The sequence below is a fragment of the Urocampus carinirostris genome, chromosome 3 (assembly GCF_059441175.1).
Source record: "Urocampus carinirostris isolate Australia breed hairy pipefish chromosome 3, RoL_Ucar_1.0, whole genome shotgun sequence".
Lineage (NCBI taxonomy): Eukaryota > Metazoa > Chordata > Actinopteri > Syngnathiformes > Syngnathidae > Urocampus > Urocampus carinirostris.
The window spans coordinates 52,526,478-52,548,691 of NC_142351.1; the positions used below are offsets into that span (position 1 = coordinate 52,526,478).

The window sequence follows — 22,214 nt, forward strand, 5'->3', positions numbered from 1 at the left end:
CAAATTTTGGAGAATTGTAATAATTTCCCTGAGTGCAGTAGCAATCAATTTGAGTCGCTGATAAGAATGCAAAACCATGTTTTTGTGTGGGGTAATGGAGGCAGAGATAATAGACGTGGTAAGCAATTGTAGAAATTAAATGTTTACTGATTGTTTTAAAATAGATATGGCATTGATTAGGCAAATTATACATAGCATTGTGAAACCATTAACCTACATCTGTAATTTATCTTTTCTAACAGGGAAATTTTCAAATAGGATGAAAAGAGCAAAAGTGATACCAATATAGAAAAATGGAAGCTAACACATCCTTACAAATTAGACGGTAACAGAAGTCTCGACTTTGCGCTGAAAATGGATGGTATTGCCATAGATATTGAATCAGGTATCTTTGCTTCCTCAGTTCTCCAAAATATTAGAGAAACTTTATGGTAATAGACTAGAGAAAATCACAGATAAGCACAAAATAATTATTGAAAGTCAATTTTGTTTTAGGGCTAACAAAACAACACCAATGGCAGTTATTTATGTGGTAGAAGAAATCTCCGATACCATGGAAAAGGTGAGATACTCAGCTGGGATATTTATTGATTTAAAAAGAGCATTTAATAGCATTAATCATAATTTACAATTTAAAAAAAATGTACGATGTGGCATCAGGGGAGTGGCTTTGGGGTGGATTCAAAGCTATTTGACTGGGAGGCACCACTATGTGAAAATGGGAGAGTTGACATCTGGATACTTGGACATCTGTTGTCGAGTACCGCAAGGTTCCGTCCTGGGGCCAAAGCTTTTCAGTTTATATATTAAGGATATATTTAATGTTTCCAAACTATTAAAATTAGTTATAATTGCAGATGACACTAACATTTTCTATTCCAATATTATTTTAATCTAGTGACAAATATTAATAATAAATTAATTAACCGAAAACATGGTAAGATATGAATGAATTATCCTTACATTTAAATAAAACTAAAGTGATACGCTTTGGTAATCACAAGGCAAATCTAGACTTGGTGGTGAAAACGGATGGTATTGCCATAGATATTGCAACAGAAGTCTCGACTTTGCGCTGAAAATGGATGGTATTGCCATAGATATTGAATCAGAAATAAGAAAAATCAGGAATTACAACAGAAAGTAAATTAGATTGGAACACACATCAGACTCATACAAACTAAGGTATCTAAAAATATTTCAATTATTAATAAAGCCAACTTATTTTTTAAACTATAATACACTGTAATGTATTTATATATTGTTCTTTAGTTTTGTCATACTTAACGTACCAAGCAGGAGTTTGGGGCAATAATTGCAAAAGTTCAATCCATCGCCTTTTTGTACTCCAAAACATGCAATAAGAATTTTACACAAGGCAGGAGATACTGTGATCAAACCATTATTCTATTTCTGCAGTCCAAATTATTAAAACTGTCTAATCTTGTGGAGTTTTCCACTTCCCAGCTACTATACAAAGTGAAAAAAAGATATACTGCCAGAGCATATACAAAAACTATTCACATAAAACGAAGGAGGCTATAACTTGAGGGAATGTAGTAACTTTAAGATCTAACTGGTGAGAACCACGAGGAAAAGTATGCGTGTGTCTGTATGTGGAGGTAAACTTTGAAACAAATTAAAGGATGAGCTAAAACAATGTCCAGATACTCAACTGTTCAAATCCAGATACAAAAAACAATATTGGCAAGGAAGAAAATGACGTCTGAATGATATAGCGAATGGAAGATGCAAGCAAATCAACATTGTTATTTGTATTATCATTATTTTTGTCTTAATATTATAATCGTGTTGTGCTGTACCGTCAAATAATAATAATCAGGGAGTCTGTCAAAATGGAGAACACAATGCAAAATGCAAACCCAGAAGGTAACAAAAGTGAAAAGTGAACCGCTTTACAGCGAGGGAATACTCCGTATTTGCGATATAATCAGTAAAACTAGTAGGACTTCGTGTCTACACCAGAGAACGGAAAAATGTCGTGTAAAATGGATAAATTCTTTGCCTGTTAAAAAAGAACACATCGTACACTATTGGAGTGATTTTTTTGCGACTATTCTTTTGTATTTGAACTCAGTAATTTACTTTTGAAATGACACTTGTACAATTTTGTCTCTACATAGCTTTGTCCGCGAGTTCGATGAAGCATCGATGATTGATTTAACGAGGTGGCCATGAAGGTGTCACGTGAGTGCAGGTCAAGCGAAGGGGGGGCAACCATCATCTTCGTCATCTGGGGCGGGGCTATCTGGGAAAGCAGCAAGAAGGGACGCAACTTATCCAAAACTTCGACACTTTTCTCTGCCCGTACGCGGAATATTCCCATTTCTCTAAGGTAGGTCTCCAAAAACACTTTTAAGGTGAGCCCCGGACGAGAAACTTGCCCCCACACTCACTTGTTCTTTTTACCGTCACGCGACTTGTTATGCTCCCATTGTTTCCATTCAATTGCTACGAAACTTGCTCGGCTCAGACGTCGTTGAATAATTGACACGACAAACTCTAAACAAATTGAATAAGGGGACTCTAAGTGTCTTGATTCGGTGCCATTTGGCGGAGAACAAAGCACGCTTTGTCGTGATGGCTGCTGCCGCTGCTCGTCAACTTCATAACGGTCTGAGGCGGCTGAGCTCGATCTTGTTCGCGTGACTCCACTTCAAGGTCAGGCCTGGAATTATAAATGCGTTGCTTTTATCTGATCCGTCTTGTAAAATCTTTAGGAAACACTTCATATGATGAATAAAACCAAACTACCCGTGACAATTTTTACATAAGGTCAACAAAAACATAGGGCCAGAAAACCTCCGTAAATTATTCATTCGGAAAGAGGGAAATTATAATTTAAGAGGCTGTAGCGAATTCATAATCCCAAAGGTGAGAACCACCAGGAAAAGTATGTGTGTGTCTGTGTGTGGAGTCAAGCTTTGGAACGGATTGCAAGACGAGATCAAACGGTGTCCAACTATTCACTTGTTCAGAGTAACATTTCTGGCGGAATACAGAGATGAGGAGGGTGGGGTATGAGTGGTGCGGGAGATTGGGAATAGTGTGTCGAGTTAACTTTGTTATTGTTGCTATTCTTATATCAAAACTGTTATTATTAATATCATTTCAATTGTTGTGATATCATTGGTATATTTGGTGGGGAAGATGAAGGGGTAGTTAGTATAAGCATTTTGCTTCTTACTACCGCTTTTCGAACATTTTATTTAACATTATTTTGTTGTTGAATTATTGTTTTTGTTCTATTTTTATCTTGATGTTCGAATAAAGTTTTCATTAAATAAAAAAAAAAAACGTAACTTGTTGCAGTATCATTTTTCATACCAACTTCCCTGTACTGTATTTCGTACAGTTTTTGTTTTTTTCAAAATGTGTACGTCGATAACAAGATTAGTGTGTACGTATGTATACATCGCTAGAGCAGAGAACACACTCACATTCATGCATTCTCGCCTCTTTCTGGGAGATTGATACAGAGGAGGGGATTCCTCGTCCACTCGCTCAAACCAACCGATGTGTGTCACCTGTCGTTGGGAGTCTTAAGGTGTTGATTTTTGTAAGAAAAAAACAGACCTCGTTTTTCTTTTAGACCAATTTCGTATTGCCTATTTGGACTCTAATCTGAATCCTCTCGGTCTGTCTCACCAGCGCCCTCTGCCATGAGACAAAAGAACTGTGTCCCTCGGTCACAGACAGATAGCACAGTAATATGTTACATACTAATTGTACGAATAACATTCATAATGTAAAAATTCAGTGATTTTTTTTTTTTTTAAATAAAATCCCCAAACCGTGAAATGAAATGAGAAAGAACTATAACACTAAATGAAATTAATATAATAATTTAATATATATTTGCCGTATTTTCCGCACTATAGGGCGCACCGGGTTATAGGGCGCACCCCCAAAAAACAGTTTTTGGTCCTTTATCTTCCATACATAAGGCGCACCGGATTATAAGGCACAACAATGGGAACGTCGACAAAACAGTCAGATGATTCAGTCAAACTGATTACCCCATTAACATTCCCAAAGCTTGCAAAGAAGTAAATACGTGTCGTAGACACGTGCGGATGCGGTGTCCGTACGATGTCACTTAATTGCGTCATTTCAAATATCATTCGGAAGGTTAAAGTCTTGGAATTCAAGAAATGGCAACCATTCCTTAGTTTCTATTTTCTTTTTCGCTCGCAACTTTACTGTGCATATGACAATAAACACTTGGAATTGAGTTTAATTCACTCAACTCATCACAGCAACATCAAGATCGTTCTAAAACAAGATACCGGGAAAATATAAAGCCGCATAACTCACCTAAGTTCTCACGTTCAATAATGATACGTAATCATGGTCTTCTTACAACCGTGAGTGTAGTAAATCCAGGAGAGTAATATTTAAATATATATATATATATATATATAAATATTTACAAATACAGACTAATGAAACATGTTTCTTTATGGCGTTGTTTAGCAAGCTTGCTATTCAGTCATCTTTTTCGGCCAATTGCAGGGTTTGTTTTGGCCCTCTAGCGTATCCGAGGCTCCGAATAACTTCAGCCAATAGCGATCGATTTATCGGATGATTGACACATCTTTTTTGGCCAATTGCAGGGTTTGTTTTGGCCCTCTAGCGTATCCAAGGCTCCAAATAACTTCAGCCAATAGCAATCGATTTAACGGATGATTGACACATCTTTTTCGGCCAATTGCAGGGTTTGTTTTGGCCCTCTAGCCAATCCGAGGCTCTGAATAACTTTAGCCAATAGCGATCGATTCAAATGATGATTGACACATTGGTTAGCCAATGAAACGCCGGTATATAAATCCCAGCATACACCGCGGACTACTCCACGTTCGGGGGGAAATCGAGTCGGCGGCTGTTGCGTAAGTTGCGAGACCTTGCGGATTTAATATTGAGCCATATATAAGGCGCACTGTATTATAAGGCGCATGGTCAGCTTTTGAAAAAAATTAAGACTTTTAGGTGCGCCTTATAGTGTGGAAAATACGGTACTTTTTTATTTCCATGATGATATGTTAGGCTGTGCCTCATCCTCCCCAGACTGTACGTCATTGGAAGCAGCTTCTGCTAACACTTGCTCTGAGTGAATGTTTCTCTTTTTTTTCCCCTCCCAGGAAAGTGACTGATCTTCTTCCATCATGAGTCTCGAAGGAGGAATGAAATGTGTGAAGTTTTTGCTCTTTTTCTTCAATTTCATCTTCTGGGTGAGTCCTGGTGGTTTTACAGTGACTACAACTCAGTAGTGATTCTGGTGCTCAGTCATGTGAAAAGTATGTGATTAAAAAAAAAAAAGCTGCAGTGACTGAACCTACGTACTCTGCCATAACTAGCAAGATAACGTGTCTCAACATGTTTGTAAGACGTAGGAGTTGCCATATTTAATAGTAATCAGTGAAAAATCTAAAGAATTCGCTGTAATTTAAAGTACAGTTCATACCAGGACATTATTGGTGTCATAAACGTAAAACTAATCCTTCAAACAACCAGCTTGTTAAACAGACCCTTTTTTGTTGTTGAAGATTTGTGTACTGTCCACATAACTGTGAGCCTGTAGCAATAGCATCCAAAAGCTCACCCAGAGACACGATCAATCCAAAACAGGTTCATGTTCTTTAACACAAATTGAAGAATTGAATGGCAGAAAGCTAACACATCTTTTTATTGATTTGAATGAGCTCAAAGTGATTTTACACATTTTATCTAATGCAAAAGTTGGTATATAGTATAGATGTTTTTAGCCGCTTTGCCGCACGAGGCCCCCATTGCTGATTTTTACTAATGTTTTAAAAAAATCAGGTTGTAATAAAAAAACAAATTAAGGTTCGACATTTAGATGAATGCAGCTGCGGCTGTGTTGTGCTCAAAAGTTTTAAAAAGGCAGACCATTGCTGGACCTTTTTCTTGCTAAAATAGCATCAATCTTAATCATTGTTTGTTTTAATAGTGCAGTAAAGGTTCAAGCAAGCCTGAGTCAATAGGATGTTCCGGTACCCAAAACAAATAACTTTTCTGTCTACCATTTTGGAGTACAAATCCCCTATGATGGATAAGTATTTTTTCTATTCCCTATGAATTAAATAACAATATCCCTCGAGAAACTCATTACAAATGCATTATAGGAGAAATATTCTGTGAATAAACCATTGGCATTAAATGTTAAAAAAAATACCTTTTTAGACAAGCGCGATGCCTTTTCTTATAAAAGAAAAGTATTTATGGTGGAGATGTTTCCCAACAAGAAGTATGACGTCTTGTTCACAAAAATCACGCTTCTTCCAAGAAAAGCACCCTCTGGCATTTTGAAAGACCAAACACAAAATCAGAACTTTAAGAATTAAAAGAAAGGCTGTGGGGTCTGAATGTTTTTTTCCAGTTATGTTTACGATTTTTAGCGTCTACGCTTTTCAAATGAGCTTCACTTGATAAACACAGGTTATCCCTAATAATAGAGAACAAACTCCTGGTCAGGGCTCCTGACAATTGTACATACCAAGAGGGGTGGGGGCACTAGTTGGAGCGAAAAATCAGGCTTAAACTCTAGAAACTGGGTGATTGAAGCAAAAAACTGCACTGGTTAGGTTTTTATTGAGGAATCGGCATTTTGAAATGGCCAAAATCTCCCCAATTGTGACCCTGAATCGTTGCAATCGGTATAGACCTTTATCAGATTACTGTGCACATTTAAATACAGAAAAACTGAAGTGATGTTCACTTAATTGTGAATCAAATATGATAATGCTTTTCACAATATTGAAACTCACATCGTTTAGTGACTTCATTTTGTTCTAGACTACGATTGCATGCAGGAAATAATCCGATTAGAACCGAAATATTGGATTTTTGAGCAACCTGAATGAGGGTTACATACCTGTAGACAAACAAATAACCCCATATACAGCGCTTAAAATTGTTGACATGTTTTCAGCAACTCCGCTTAACAATGATGCAGACACTACTCTCTGGTGGCTTGCCTTTGCCATTGTATTTCTTCTTCCCTTGTAATTAACGGCAGCTGACGTTTGTACGGCATTGGGCTAGGTTGTGTCAACAGCCCCTACGGGTCGCCCCAAAGAAGACAGGTGCATGCTACAGCTAAACAGGGCACTTTGAAATGTGTATTAGTGCAAAGATTACATATCAATTATGCACATTTGTTATGGGCTTTTCCAAAAATTAAGGAAGCGTTTCTCAGTGGTAAATTCTAAAGGGAAGAACTTCCTGTAACTGAAAATGTAGGCTTCATATTACTGTCCTTTTTATCCAACACCTATATACGGAGAGATTTGTCTAAAAAAAATAATATATTTGCGATTTACTCAAATTTTAAAGATATGTCTTGATAAACACATGTGCAAAATTAAAAATGGCATATGTAAATCACATATTTTTGTGGCTCTGTATCATACATGATTCACACCACATTACATTACATTTTAATGATACTAAAGAAATTGGAAAATTGGCTTAAATGTCCTTTAAAAGTGTTGGAAATTCTCCATGAAAAGGTTGTGCGAACCTTGTAAAAGTCCCACGGTATTTTGGGTGTGAAATATATCCCATATAAGGCAAACATTACTCCAATGAGTATAAAGCATGAGTAAATTGTAAAATAAAAGCACTAAACCAACAATTGCAGACATAATACTTTCATCAGGTTAGGGCTGCACGACATTTAAAAAAAGAAAGAAAAAAAAAGTGATTTTTCATACCTGTATTGGAATTTTCGATGTGATTTTCGATTTTTTTAAAGAAAAGTGCATTTTAAGTTAGTGCAAATGATATTTGGTTTCAATCGACGCCGCCTCAGTCAACTTCTGGACGCGGTAAAAACCCAGGCAACATCCGCTGGTGATCAGCTTTTCTTTGCGCTCTTCTGATTTTGCTCAGAGTCCGAATTAATTGATCAATTCATTTTCAATGTGACGAGCTGCTAAACCTTCAGGCTGTCGTGTTCGTTTTGGTGAGCTGTTGGATGCACGGCTGTTTAACTGAGAGCTTACACCAGCCTATCAAAGCCGTACACACGTCTTGCAAAGTTTGCAAACTTTGCCTTCCTTTTATTGATCGGTGTCATTCAAACCTGCTGCTGATTGGCCGACGCTGTTGAACCCCAAAATGTGATAATTCTTGTAGGCCAAACATTCCATCACTCAAATAACAAACTCGAACTATAAATCTTTAAAAAAAACGCAGTGTTTTGTGGTTACACTATCGCACTGCGTCACATCGCAATATCGATTAGATTTCGGTTAATCATGAGGCCCTACTTCAGATTTTTCTACATTTTTACATGGCTTTACATAATGGTAATTCTGGCAAACTTCCGTGTTCAATTAGAAAATCCTAAGTGTTATTGACGATATAAAATGTTAAACGATGAAGTACAGAAAGATGGCAGCATTATATCAGCTCTACAATATCAGTCTGAAAATAAATTATAAAAAAAATAATAATATTACAGCTGAAGTGTCTTATATTTGCATTGCATTTTATGCTACACTAATTTTATTATTTTTCATATTTGCCCTTTTTAAACATGTCTGCCGATAAAAGTAATGTGAAAAAATACATTTGAGTCAATTTGATATTTTTCTTTGGTGGCAGTTGCCAGAGTATTAGATTGGAAGTTCCATATCAGTATATGGGGGGTTTTTAAGGGTTATTGATCTATCTTCGTTATTCATTATCCATTATCCGTTATCGGTCAGTTCATAATACGCTACAAAGCCTAGGAGCCGGGACACTTACTCCATATCAGTATATATAAATCATCTCAATATGACTCCCAATGTTGAATGTAGAAGAAAATCAGCAATATATTTTTGAAGATAACAGCTGACAATATTACTTGGACTTACGGAATAGTGATTTAAAAAAAATATATATATACTGACTAAAGTGTATTCTACCCCATCGTCACTTGTTTTTTCAGTATGTTGTCTGTTATCTAAAGGAAACAGAAAGCTTCCCAATTGCACTTGATCATTGTGGTGACTGCAGAAGAGAGAAGGATATTGAATGCAGTCACATAAGTATTGACAAGACAAAATGTCTATGAACAGAATACATAATATAGAGGCAAGTTTCATTCGTGTTACTAAAAGAAATCAGCCCTTTCACTCTACATAATTTTTTTCGCTCTTTGCGTATCAAATCACCATAAATACAGCCTGACCTCCTCCCCCCCAAAAAAATCTTTTGAGTGGAGTTTATCTGAAAATGTGTCTGAGTGTGAGCCACTTAACATTAAGTACTGATGATGGAATGTTGTAAGTCTTATGACCAGATGGTTAAGTGTGACACACAATCATTTGACTTTAAAAAAAAAAAAAAAAAACTTCCTATGTTGTAGTTTTACAGGAAAGAAGTAAATGATGAAGCATTTTTGTTTTTTACGTCTAACACTTTGTTTCCCTTTGTGAAATTTAAAAAAAAAATTAATAAGAACAAATTGCGTAACACGACTGTGTAGTGGTAATTGTCCAAAAAAAGGCTGTTCCGGTTGTAGTAAGTCTAAAACATAACAAGAACACCACTAAGATTTAGAGTCAAGTAATGTTTTTTTGTAAAAAAAATGATAAAACATTTTGGAGATTAAGAGGTTATAGTTCCCCCTCAAACTTTTATTGTCAAGCAAGCCGTTTTGTTAATTTAAATATTTTTTTATTAAATGGGATTTAGATTTAAAGAAATAGGACTTAGAAAGTGATAATGTTATGAAGACATTAAAGAAAAAACAACCTCTGTTAATATGTGAGAAATATTTCTTTCACCTTTTTAAAAAGCAAGTAAATAAATAAAGAAACATTGATTTATCCCCGGTCCAACTCCCAGTAATCATACTTTTGTATCATTGGTCATCCTTTTGCCATTTAAAATGAAGTCACACTTTTTGAGACCATTAGCTTTATTGTCTTATGACATCCTTTCCTTTACGGACAAGTTGGACATTTTTTGAGGAGAAATTAACACTTGCAGTATATTCATACTGTCCTGAAATGTATTCAATTTGTGGATAAGTCAAAAGTTTTAATCAAGAACATTTTTTTACAAAGAAGTTTATGTTGATCAAACTTCAACCCTGCATTATGTCGGTTTGATGTTACAAAAATGTAAACACAATCTGAAAAGATGTATGAATGGAAGTATAAAGAGGAAAAAGACTATACAAATGTTTTGCAGCATAGAACCTCTTTTCCAAACAATGTGAACATTGTCATGTTCGATAAAGTGCATGTGTTTGTTGCAATGACGTCATGGGCGAGTCAGAGAGGAAATGGTTTATGTCCGTATTGTATGACGGCTACTTGCGTTTTGCAAGTGTGATGTCCGGGAGGTTGCTTGCTTTGAGGGCGTCTGTTTTCCTCTAGCGCCCGAGCATTGCCTATTCGACTGCACTCAAATATTGACATTAAGAGCGAGCGACTCGACAAAAGGAACCAAACGAAGAGGGGCCGGCCGGGCAAGGCCTCTGAAACTTCACTGCTGAGATGTCCTGCTGCCTTGTTTGTTTTCTTACTAGCCAAGCTGCATGCTTCCAATATCTCATTTAAATTAAATTCTAGTCAATTTCTGTTGCTGTGTTTGACTGTTCAAAACTTTGTTTTCTACCTGAAATAAAAAGAAAATCCCTATTATGGTAGTTTACTTGTCAAATAGATACAAAGGAAAATGCTTCACCTGTAGGTTAGCTACCAATAAACATTAAATTATTTCTATATATATATACATAATTTTTTTTTTTTTTTTTTTTTCCGACCACTCAACCTTTAAGTCTGAATAAAGAAAGAGTGTGTCTTGTACATTTCAAAACACTCTATTTTACCTTAAAGTGGTCAACGGGTTTATTGCTTACATATCATTAATTATTATAAATAATTTACATTTACAATATTAACATTTTCCACAATCTACTTTTTACTCAGTGGAACTGCTATCGAGAACCCTCATATACTTTTCCAGGGAAATCCACCCGCCTTCATTTAAAATGGCTTGAAACAGGGTTCGTACAGGTGCTTAAAATCCTTCAAATTGCTTGAATTTTAATGTTGTGTTTTCAAGGACTAAATAGTGCTTAAACTCTGGGGGAAACGCATGTTATCATGTTTGACAACATGTCTGCTTTAAAATGACGTAGACACTGCTCTCTGGTGGCTTCGCTTTGCCATTGCATTCCTTCCTCCCTCAACATTAACGACAGCTGGCATTAGCTTGTATGGCATTTACATATGAAGTGTCATCACGCTCTACAGGTCACGCTCAAGAAGACAGGTGCATGTTTCACCTAAACAGGGCACTATAAAATGTGTAATAGTTTAAGGATTATGTATCAATTGTGGGCTTTGCAAAAAATTAAGGTAGTGTTTCCCAGTTTTAAATTGTAATAGAAAGGACAGCCTGCAACTAAAAATGTAAGCTATGTCATTTTTACCCATACGAAGAGGGATTTGTTTCAAAAATATTTACTGACATATTGTTCAGCTCCAAAATTTTATTTGCAATTTACTCGAGATCTAAAAGTTATATGTCTTGAAAGATGCAAACGCATTTGTCAGAACATTAAGAATCTATGTAAATCGCAGATAAATGTTTTTGGACCCGCAGAATACATGATTGACGCTGGATTTCTTCTTTGTACTGCAGAAATTGGCTTTGAAAGTCCTTAAAAGTACTTGAATTTGGCCATGAAAGTGGTGTATATACCCTGTTGAAAAGATACAAGTATGTAGGCATGTAAAGCACATTTGTTATTTGTGTCCTCTGAGTTCAGTTTTATTGTCCGGTAAAATCGATGATCACCACTTTTGCTAAAGACGTCATCTCTTGCAAACAAATGTCCGACAGTGACGCATTCTCTTAGAAAAATCAGCAACTGCAGAATTTTGAAACTTCCTTCCTGTGCTTGGCTGTCATTTAGCCTACTCATCATGTATAATCTGGCAAAGTACTCCCGTGTGGAACTTGAATCCAAACATGTTACTTACATTTGCTTGATCATATAAATGTCATGCTGAGAGGGGCAACAACTACTTATTTAAGTCATGTTTATTTTTATAGCCCTTAATCACAAGGATTCTCAAAGGGCTGCACAGACCACAGATTATTGCAAACCACTGACTATTATTACACCATTCCCTGATCTAAAACCTACACGAGGGCAGGGAAAAACTCAAAAACCTCAAAATGAGGAAAATGAAGAAACCTTGAGAAGGGACACATGAGGTAATCCCCTTTCCAAAATGACTAGGCTGCAATTGATGTTGCAATAACAACTAATACACAGATATTGTCAACATTAATTATAGTTCTTTCATAAGCAGTAGAATAGAAGTGTGTTTTAAGCTTAGATTTAAACCTTTCCACTGAGGTTGCAGATAGAATCTCAGGATGAAGAGCATTTTGTCCAACTGTTCTCTATCTATTTGGCCCTGATGACAAGAAGGTGTTGATGCTTGTCTTGGTTTTTGTAGCTGTGTGGCCTGGCACTGATAGTGGTGGGAGTCCTGGTCCAGGTGTCCCTGCACCAAACCCTGCAGATCAACGATGCCTCGGCCTCCGGCGCACCTATCGTCATCATCGCCGTGGGTGTGCTCATCTTCTTCATCTCCTTCTTCGGCTGCTGCGGCGCTTGGAAAGAGAACTACTGCATGGTCACCATGGTAACTGGCGGCACAGTATTTGGGATGCCGTCCAACTGGAAACCTTCTACCATGGCCTCACAAGCTTTTCTTTTCTAGTTTTCCATTCTCCTCATGCTGGTGATCCTAGTTCAGATTGCGGCAGCCATCGCCGGTTACATCTACAGAAACAAAGTGAGACATCAAAATCCAAATGTGAAAAGTGTTATATTGTTCCATGAGCTGATGAGAACACCTTGGAATGGTCACCATCCTCCAAATCATTTCCAGTTGCCTTTTTTTGTTGCTGTAATTTTGGGTCAGCGACCACTCCAGGGTGTCGCCCGGCTCGAAGTCTAGGGCTGAGACTAACAAGTAACCTAACAGTCCACAAGTCACCGACTATTGGAACATTTAGTGGAATAATCGGATAATTATCTTTTTTTTCTTGAAGTTAATTGGCATATGATAATAAACGGTGGCAAGGCATCTGAGTGGTTAGCGCGTCCGCTGCACAGTTTCTAGGTAATGGGTTCGAATTCAGCTACCAGCCTTCATGTGTGGAGTTTGCATGTTCTCCCCATGCTTACATGGGTTTCCTATGGGCGCTCGGGTTTCCTCCCACATTCCAAAAAACATGTCAGGTTATTTGGCCGGTCCAAAATGTCCCTTAGTGTGAATGAGCGAGTAAGTTGTCTGTCTCTGTGTACCCTGCCACTACCTGGCAACCAGTTCATTGTGTCCCCTTCCCACTGCGCGAAGATAGCTGGGATGGGCTCCAGCATCCCCGCGACCCAACTGAGGATAAGCGGTGCAGATAATGGATGGATGGATGATAAACACAAGAAAAATGAGTACAATGAAAAACAACCCTATTATTGAAAATACTTCGGATTCATACAAAAATTAATTTAAATATGTTAAAACCAATTGGGCCCTGTGCTCGGTCAGTAGAGACATTGATCCATAAATCAACCCCTGTCCATATTTTAGAGACCGGTAAGTAAATAAGTTATTACAATCAAATAAACATTTGGAAGAGTAGCAGTACAACAGTAAATGAACCAAATAATGTCCATTTTGTGAAGTACAGTGCATCCGGAAAGTATTCACAGCGCTTCACTTTTTCCACATTTTGTTATGTTACAGCATCATTTCAAATTGTATTAATTTAATCTCTTATCTCAAAATTCTACACAAAATACTCCATTATGACAATGTGAAAAAGTTTTTTGTTTTTTACTTTTTTTGAATTTATTAAAAATAAAAAAATAAGAAATCACATTCACATAAGTATTCACAGCCTTTAATAATAATAATAATAATAATTTCCTTTGTATTGTCATTCTTTGTAACAATGTACACAGAACGAAATGTCGATACACCTGACCTGTTGTAGCGGGTCGATGCAGCCGCAGCCATTGCCATGAAGCTCAAAATTGAGCTCAGGTGCATCTTTTTTCCACTGATCATCCTTGAGATCTTTCTACAGCTTAATTGGAGTCCACCTGCAGTAAATTCAGTTGATTGGACATGATTTGGAAAGGCACACACCTGTCTATATAAGGTCCCACAGTTGAGTGTGCATGTCAGAGCACAAACACCAAGCATGAAGTCAAAAGAACTGTGTAGACCTGCAAGACAGGATTGTCTTGAGGCACAAATCTGGGGAAGGATACAGAAAAATTTCTGCTGCTTTGAAGGTCCCAATGAGCACAGTGGCCTCCATTATTCGTAAATGGAAGACATTTGAAACCACCAGGACTCTTCCTAGAGCTGGCCGGCCTTCTAAACTGAGCGATCGGGGAAGAAGGGCCTTAGTCAGGGAGTTGACCAAGAACCCGATGGTCACTCTGTCAGAGCTCCAGCGTTCCTCTTTGGAGAGAGGAGAGCCTTCCAGAAGGACAACCATCTCTGCAGCAATCCACCAATTGGGCCTGTATGGTAGAGTGGCCAGACGAAAGCCATTCCTTAGTAAAAGGAACATGGAAGCCCGTCTGGAATTTGCCAAAAAGCACCTGAATGACTCTCAGACCATGAGAAACAAAATTCTCTGGTCTGATGAGACAAAGATTGAACTCTTGGGTGTGAATGCCAGGCACCATGTTTGGAGGAAACCAGGCACCGCTCATCACCAGGCCAATACCATCCCTACAGTGACGCATGGTGGTGGCAGCATCATGCTGTGGGGATGTTTTTCAACAGCAGGAACTGGCAGACTAGTCAGGATAGAAGGAAAAATGAATGCAGCAATATATAGAAATATCCTGGATAAAAACCTGCTCCAGAGCGCTCTTGACCTCAGGCTGGGGCGAAGGTTCATTTTTCAGCAGGACAACGACCCAAAGCACACAGCCAAGTTCTCAAAAGATTGGCTTCAGAACCACTCCGTGAATGTCCTGGAGTGGCCCAGCCAGAGTCCAGACTTGAATCCGATCGAACATCTCTGGAGAGATCTGAAAATGGCTGTGCACAAACGTCTCCCGTCCAACCTGATTGAGCTTGAGACTTATTGCAAAGAAGAATGGGCAAAACTGCCTAAAGATAGGTGTGCTAAACTTGTGGGATCAGATTCAAAAAGACTTGAGGCTGTATTTGCTGCCAAAGGTGGATCAACAAAGTATTAAGCAAAGGCTGTGAATACTTATGTAAATGTGATTTCTTAGTTTTCTATTTTTAATAAATTCAAAAAAAGTTAAAAAAAAAACTTTTTCACATTGTCATAATGGACTATTTTGTGTAGAATTTTGAGATGAGAGATTAAATTAATACAATTTGGAATGAGGCTGTAACATAACAAAATGTGGAAAAAGTGAAGCGCTGTGAATACTTTCCGGATGCACTGTACATTCAGTGGTCAACCGGTTTGAACTTTTGTCGTTTGTTATTGGGACTGCATGCATTTAATTTCAAATACAGTTGTCAGCCGCAGTCTGGAATAATGCTCAAACGCTGTTTTATAGCGAACCAAAACAGTATTGGCTTGAAAGTTATTTGAGTTTATTGAGGCGAGTCGTGTCATTTTCGTTTAAAAGTTCGACATGCTTTTTAAATATTCATGTGTCACCGATCTTCCGCCATGATACGCAAGGTCTGTTTTGCTAACTTTGCTCCCAAATTTTGAAGTTTTGGTACACATACTCAATGGTGATGCTGCCATTTAAATATGATTATTTTACCGCTCTAGACATAGACACTATTGGCTATTGCGCTTGTGCATGCTCAACTCTTAGAAGATATTATATTCATGCAGCGATGCCTCTTTCTGTCAGGAAAAAATGTGTCTGGCAACAATGGTCGACAATTACATTCATTGTCAACTTCTTTTGTTATTATTTTTTTTTTACTCAACGTTGACTAGTTGTTGCGGCCCTAGTTTGGTCTAATGGCAACGGGCAGCGGTCCTGGTAAACAAACACTTTGCTTTGTCTGCCACCAAGGTTTCGGGCGTGGTCCAGGACAGCTTGGCGGACATGATCAGCAGGTACAGCAACAGCTCTGCAGAATTCCAAGCCAGCGTGGACAGTCTGCAGAAGGATGTAAGTATTTTTATTGACCTCATCTGTTTGTACCGCACCCTGTCATATGTGCTTTTTTTTCGTTTGAAGTTGAAGTGCTGCGGCATTAACGGTTCCTCGGACTGGCGAAACTTCGGACCCGACGGGAACTCTGTGCCCGACTCCTGCTGCGTCAACTTGTCTGCCAATTGCGGCATTGGGGCCATGAGCGACTCTGCCAAAGTACATCAAGAGGTAAAAGTCATTATTTTTGTATGCGAGTTATCTGTCTGTTTTTCTTGCGTAAATGCAACTTCTTTTAGGCGACAACTTCTCACAGTTTCTCTCCTGTTTCCAAAATATAGTAGGAAAATACTGTATTTCCCGTGCTATATGGCGTACTGGATTATAAGGTGCATCCCCCAAAATCTTTTTTTGTCATTAATTTTATACATAAGGCGCACAAGTCAATAAGGTTCACTAATATTAGTCACTGACCAAAATACCAAAACATTTTTCTTAATGGGAATCAAACCCGAGTAGTTGCAGTTAGAACACCGACACACTAACGCCAGACCACCAGTGGTACAGATGACAAACAAAATGGTATTAGAGCTATGTTACTTGTCACACTATTTTTAATTACAGAGCCGAAACACTGATTTGCATAGTGCATTCAGATAGGTTGAGCAGTTCCTCGACTACTTCACCTGTGCATCTTGGTTCAATGTGTATGCGTTTTTAAAAGAGCCTGTATAGTATTTTGTTTTCTCCATTTTTTTAACAATTGTTGGGCAAGCAGTGGAGGGCCTGTTTAACCTATCAGAATGAACTATGCAAATCAGTATTCCTGGCACCGTGATACAGAGATAAGCTCCACTGCCTTATTGTATGTCATTTGTACCACTGGTAGTCTAGTGTTTTAGTGTTATAGCACTGTCACTGCCTCTACTGAAGCTCGATTCCCATTACACACAATTTTTTTGCAAGATAGGTCCCTGATAGTTTTGACTTGATCATTGCTCAAATATGGTAATGTACTGGACTATAAGTCGCTCTGGAGTATAAGTGGTATCAGCCAAAAAATGCCTAGTTAAGAAGGAAAAAAATGTATAAATTGTACTGGGGTAAATGTATTTGATGACATCCAACACCAAAAACATATACGTCATCTTGAAAGGTAATTTGAAATAAAAGAGAGCAACGGGTTGAATACGTTTCTAACGATATTTGAATGTTACATGGTTAACATGCCTGTTGATATCATTAAAGAGGTAATTGTGTAATTTTGTAACTGTAATCCTGTGCAGTCCTTTGAGACATTTTTGTGATTAAGGGCTATATAAATAAATTTGACTTGACTTGACTTGACTTGACTTAAAGATGTATTAAGACATACAGTATTTAGAGTTATTTGGAGAACTCTAGCATAAATATCATGGTTACTTAACTATGATTATCACTCCAAATGACTAAATCCAATAAAAATTGTATTCTCTGTCACAGTAAACAATCCGCTGCTGCAGTCTTCTGGTTGTACGTTGCTTATGTCAGACTCAAACATCTCTGCTTTGTGCTTTTCACTATTTTCAGCATGTAATCTGCAAAATATGCTTTTCTTTGCTGTACTATTTTGTTCAGTTGTTTTTATAAATTAGAAATCCATTTTGAGCAAGATGAAAATGTTGACTTTGGTGAAATGATGCCTTATCTTTTGAACATTAGTGTCCTGATTACCACTAGTAAGAAAAGGTGAAGTCATTTTGCCAAAGTTAATAATTTCAACTTGTTCAGAAGGAATTTCTATACAAGTTGCGCTTTACTGGTCTTTTACATTTGTCGGCACAACACGGCAAGGTTGAACTTATCATCACAGGCCTAGAGCGCTGTCTGGCGGTTTGGTGTGAAAGTAACATGGGAAATGGTATACCTGGTAATAATGTGTCAATAATTTCACAGATAAGTCCCACCCCAGGCCAAAGTATTCAGGAAGGAGAATGCAACTTATAGTGAGAAAAATACTGTACCGTAAAACCTTTTATGGTGACACGTTCCTATAATTACTGTATAATTTATAATCATTGTATACATTTCCAATCTTATCAGATTATCAGGTTTAGGTTGAGCTTGCTAAGGGCAAGCATGAAGGAGATGTGGAAAACTGTTTTGTTGAAGGGCCTCTAGAACCAGAGCAGATTTAAAATGATGCACTGGCACTGTCAGCAGTTGTAGTTATTCAAAAATGGTATAGAAGTATTCCTGTTTTTTCAAACCCTTAAATGCATGACGCCATCGTTCCAGCGGCTGCTTAGCTCGTGATGAAGTCGCTGGCATGACGCATGAAGTCGGTTTGCGAGTCCACTGAGACGAAAGGCTCGCTCATGATTTCTGTTGTTGTGGTGTTGGTTGGGTTCTGAGATGCGACTGTTTTTCTCAAATGAAAAATGTCTCCACTCGAAAAAGATTGATCACCCTGCAAAAATGAGATGTTTTCCTCCACTCACATGCTTTTTTGATTCATTTATTGTGAAGTTGCTTACAAAAATAATTGTGCTTCCTGTCATACAATATACATTTCGTATGCCTCGGAATCAGTTGTGATCTGTGTCTGATATGGCCGATTGACGAGTTTTTCCTTGTCAATTCTGTGCATGCTCGAATAAATGTTGTGCAATATATGATTATAGCAAAGTAAGTGCTTGTTAAGTCAGCTGGGTTTGTCTCGTGCCTAACTGAAATACCCGCAACGCCCTCAGCTGTCTTATGTTGCTCACGTGCAAACTACAATTCAACCTTTTCTTTAGATAAGTACGCTCGTCTAAAAATAAGAGTTCTTTAGAATATATGTATATATATATATATATATATATATATATATATATCTGGAATTTTATCTACAAAAAGTACCAGAGCAGTCTGTAATGTGCATCCAGTACCTGTGACAGCAAAATTTGACTACCCTAAATTCCAGACTAGAGAGCGCACCTGGTTAAAAGCCGCATGCTCAAATTCATGAATGAAACTCAATTTGGTCTTTTTACTAACCGCAATGGATTTTACGCTGTGTCCCTGCGCACATGAAGTAGTTTACAGCAAAGTCTTTACTTCACATGTTCCGCGACCACAGTGGACGTGTACCTAAAACTTCGATTTCCTTCTCTGGATAGTAAAGTCTGCAAAAGCACATCATTATACATTGAGACTATGCGCCAACAAGTTCCCGAAAATAAATTTAATACATTTTACATCTTTTTTCAAACGATTACAAGATGTAGTTATTTATACATCATATAAACACGTTTTGAACTTACAGCAATGCCTTGTTAATCATTCAACACGGATAGGGATGGACTAGACTTGCAGCCAATGTGTAAGACTATGATAAGATCGCAAAACAGGAAGTGACATGGAAAACCAGGAAGTACTATAATATCAAACAAACATGTATGTAAAATATAATTTCACTATATATTTGAACTTAAACACTATATTAACTTAGTTTACGTAGCCGTATAGAATACTTCGTCATGAATTTACATCAATTTTTAGCCTTGTAATACATTTTACACACAGTAAATTATTTATTAAAAACGCAACACATTAAATATTTTCTTTATTTTATATGTGTTAACAATGCCTAACTAAGTTCAAAGAACCCGTATGCTTTATTTTACACTTCACCTATTTGCTTTTATCTTTTAGCAAAGCTGTTAAGGGTGGAATACATTACATCGGAGGTACTGGCTTAGGGGGAGTCCTGGAGAGTGATGTCATGCTCATCCCTGCAGGTTTTCCTTGTATTTGTTAGTGTAGCGTTGAAAATGGTGAAAGTAAGATCGGAGGTACTGGCCTAGGGGGAGTCCTGGAGTGTGACGTCATGCTCGTCCCTGCAAGTTTTCCTTGTCTTTTTGTTTGTGTAGCGTTGAAAATGGTGAAAGTAAGAAAGGGCCTGCTTTAAGTAGTCCAAATACAAAACCCTAAGAAAGATTAATTCAAAAAAGCGTTTATTTGAGCGGTCTAAAATGTCTCAAAATGCATCTACTTTCGCATCATAAACAAGCTGAGGATGCAATGCCATAAGCCAGGAGATGGCAGCAGTGAGTCAAAAAGTTCCAAATTCTGTACAGCTCCTTTAAAGCCGCAGCGTCTTGTAGTCTGGAATTCACGTACTTTTTCTGTTATCAGTCTGCACAAAATTCTTGTTACACATTGTGTGTAAATGCAACCCATTTGGCTCGTTGAGGCTTTGTGAGAAATCATTGTGCTTAATGAAATGTTCCTCTGTGCTTTCCCTCAAGGGTTGCAGCAGCGCACTTGAAGAACTGCTGAGGAAAAACATCCTGTGGGTGATAGTGGCCGCGCTTGTTCTGGCCTTCATTGAGGTACGTTGCCGCCACCACATGACACCAGGGTTTTCTTCTGACCGCAACCCCCAAGCACTCAGTGACTCAAACGAACAATTCATCGTAATAGGATCGAGCGAGCGCTTATCCTGGCCTAACAGGAATTATAACTCAGCATTAAAGTGGGTCATTGGTTAAAAAGGTGAGAATGAAAAAAAAAAAAAAAAGTTTCGGTAAACCGTATAAGCACACTAAATATTGAGCAGTCGGCTGTTTTTCAGTGATTTGCAGAAGGCACCACACAAACCTTGGGGCTATTCCACAAAACCAAAATAAGGGATTAAGGTTAAATTTGTTTATTTTGCCTAAATTCACCCTCAAGTCGGTTGCATGAGAGTTTAGATTTAACCTGGCGCAGTTACCATGCTGTCAGCCTATCTTTTTTGATTGCAATGCCAATTAAGAATGCTTGCCAATTTTGTTATAGATTTTATTATTGCTGTTTGAGATTCTGAAAAGCGCTCAAAAACTTCTATGTTGCTATCATAGAACGCTTTGACAAAGGTATATACACATTTATATATAGATTGAACTCCCAGTCATTCGGTTCCCTCGTCAGGCAGAGGTGTTCTCTCTAGGAAGGATCGATGAAAATAGATTGTGTTTTTATTTTCTAATTAAGAGAATTACAATATTCCTTATTGTCATTTATTATAACGAAGTGAACGTTGTATGAAATGGAGTCTATTTGTGGCACACCAGTATAAACAAGTGATAAAAGCCTTAAAAGAGAAAAAAAACGATATTTGGTTAAATTGGCAAAATTTTGTCTTTATTTCATTAGCTGGAGATCAAATCCTGGTCCCACGCACAGCAAGCAAAAATTATACCATTGAACAACTAAAAGTAAATACAAATCGGACATAGTTGCGTTGGGCACTTGTTAGGTCAATGAATGTTAGCAAATAACACTTTGGGAGTGTCGCTTAGCTTCAGTGACATCCAATGGGCATATTTAAAATTGTGAGTAATTGCTTTCCCCTCAAAAAACGTTCTGCTCTTATCTACATGATTGTTGTATGTCCCCAACTTTCCCTTAAAATGTGATTTTAGCCAAATGGTGGGTATGAAATAGGAGTGGCTTCTAGTTCTGATGCCACAATCAGTTAAGCAAATAAGGTCACTCCGGTTTATAATCGGCTTAAGACCACATTGTTCTCATTTTGTTTGCAAGGACAAGTGCAAGATGCTCCTGCGCCTCAAATGCAAACGTGTCTTTGTCCACGTGAACCGCATCCTGTTGCCGGGCGATGTGGGAGTGGTTTAATGCAGTCTCTCCTTTTTGCAGGTGATGGGTGTGGTGTTTGCCTGCGTACTGATGCGAGGTATTCGCAGTGGCTACGAGGTCATGTGAGTCCCTACCGCTAGACTTCACACAGAAGATGCTGCTTTCCCCCCTAACCTTCGACAACCTTGCGGCCTTTTGGCACTCACAGCCGTTTGTGCTTGGATACAGTCGTATGAGTGCAAACATTGTATTCCTTTTGCACTGTCTGCCTTTACCATAGTGGTTTAGGCTCGTGAATGTCCTCGCATTACAATTTGTCAAGTTTTTAAACTTGTCAAACTGGTTAACTGTTTTTATTAAAGAACCTTTCCACCCGAATTGGATTGTGAAGCACGTTTCTTCATAAATTATTAATATCCAT

General features: G+C 37.9%; 1 protein-coding gene across 1 annotated transcript; it reads left to right on the forward strand.

Moving 5' to 3' along the window:
- The first annotated feature begins 2,217 nt into the window (after positions 1 to 2,217).
- Positions 2,218 to 22,171, forward strand: cd63 (CD63 molecule). The gene is made up of 8 exons (XM_088332397.1): positions 2,218 to 2,356; positions 5,163 to 5,252; positions 12,519 to 12,707; positions 12,786 to 12,860; positions 16,106 to 16,204; positions 16,274 to 16,417; positions 20,461 to 20,544; positions 21,854 to 22,171. Exons 2-8 carry the CDS (start codon positions 5,187 to 5,189, stop codon positions 21,917 to 21,919), a joined length of 723 nt encoding a protein of 240 aa, XP_088188523.1. The 5' UTR covers positions 2,218 to 2,356; positions 5,163 to 5,186; the 3' UTR covers positions 21,920 to 22,171.
- The last annotated feature ends 43 nt before the right edge of the window (positions 22,172 to 22,214 follow it).

What these genes read in the sequence shown, in the direction of transcription:
- cd63 (XM_088332397.1), top strand. Translation starts at nt 5,187, where the DNA reads ATGAGTCTCGAAGGAGGAATGAAATGTGTGAAGTTTTTGCTCTTTTTC. An exon ending in ACTACTGCATGGTCACCATG is followed by an intron (nt 12,708 to 12,785) that starts GTAACTGGCGGC and finishes TTTCTTTTCTAG; the next exon opens with TTTTCCATTCTCCTCATGCT. An exon ending in TTGTTCTGGCCTTCATTGAG is followed by an intron (nt 20,545 to 21,853) that starts GTACGTTGCCGC and finishes TCCTTTTTGCAG; the next exon opens with GTGATGGGTGTGGTGTTTGC.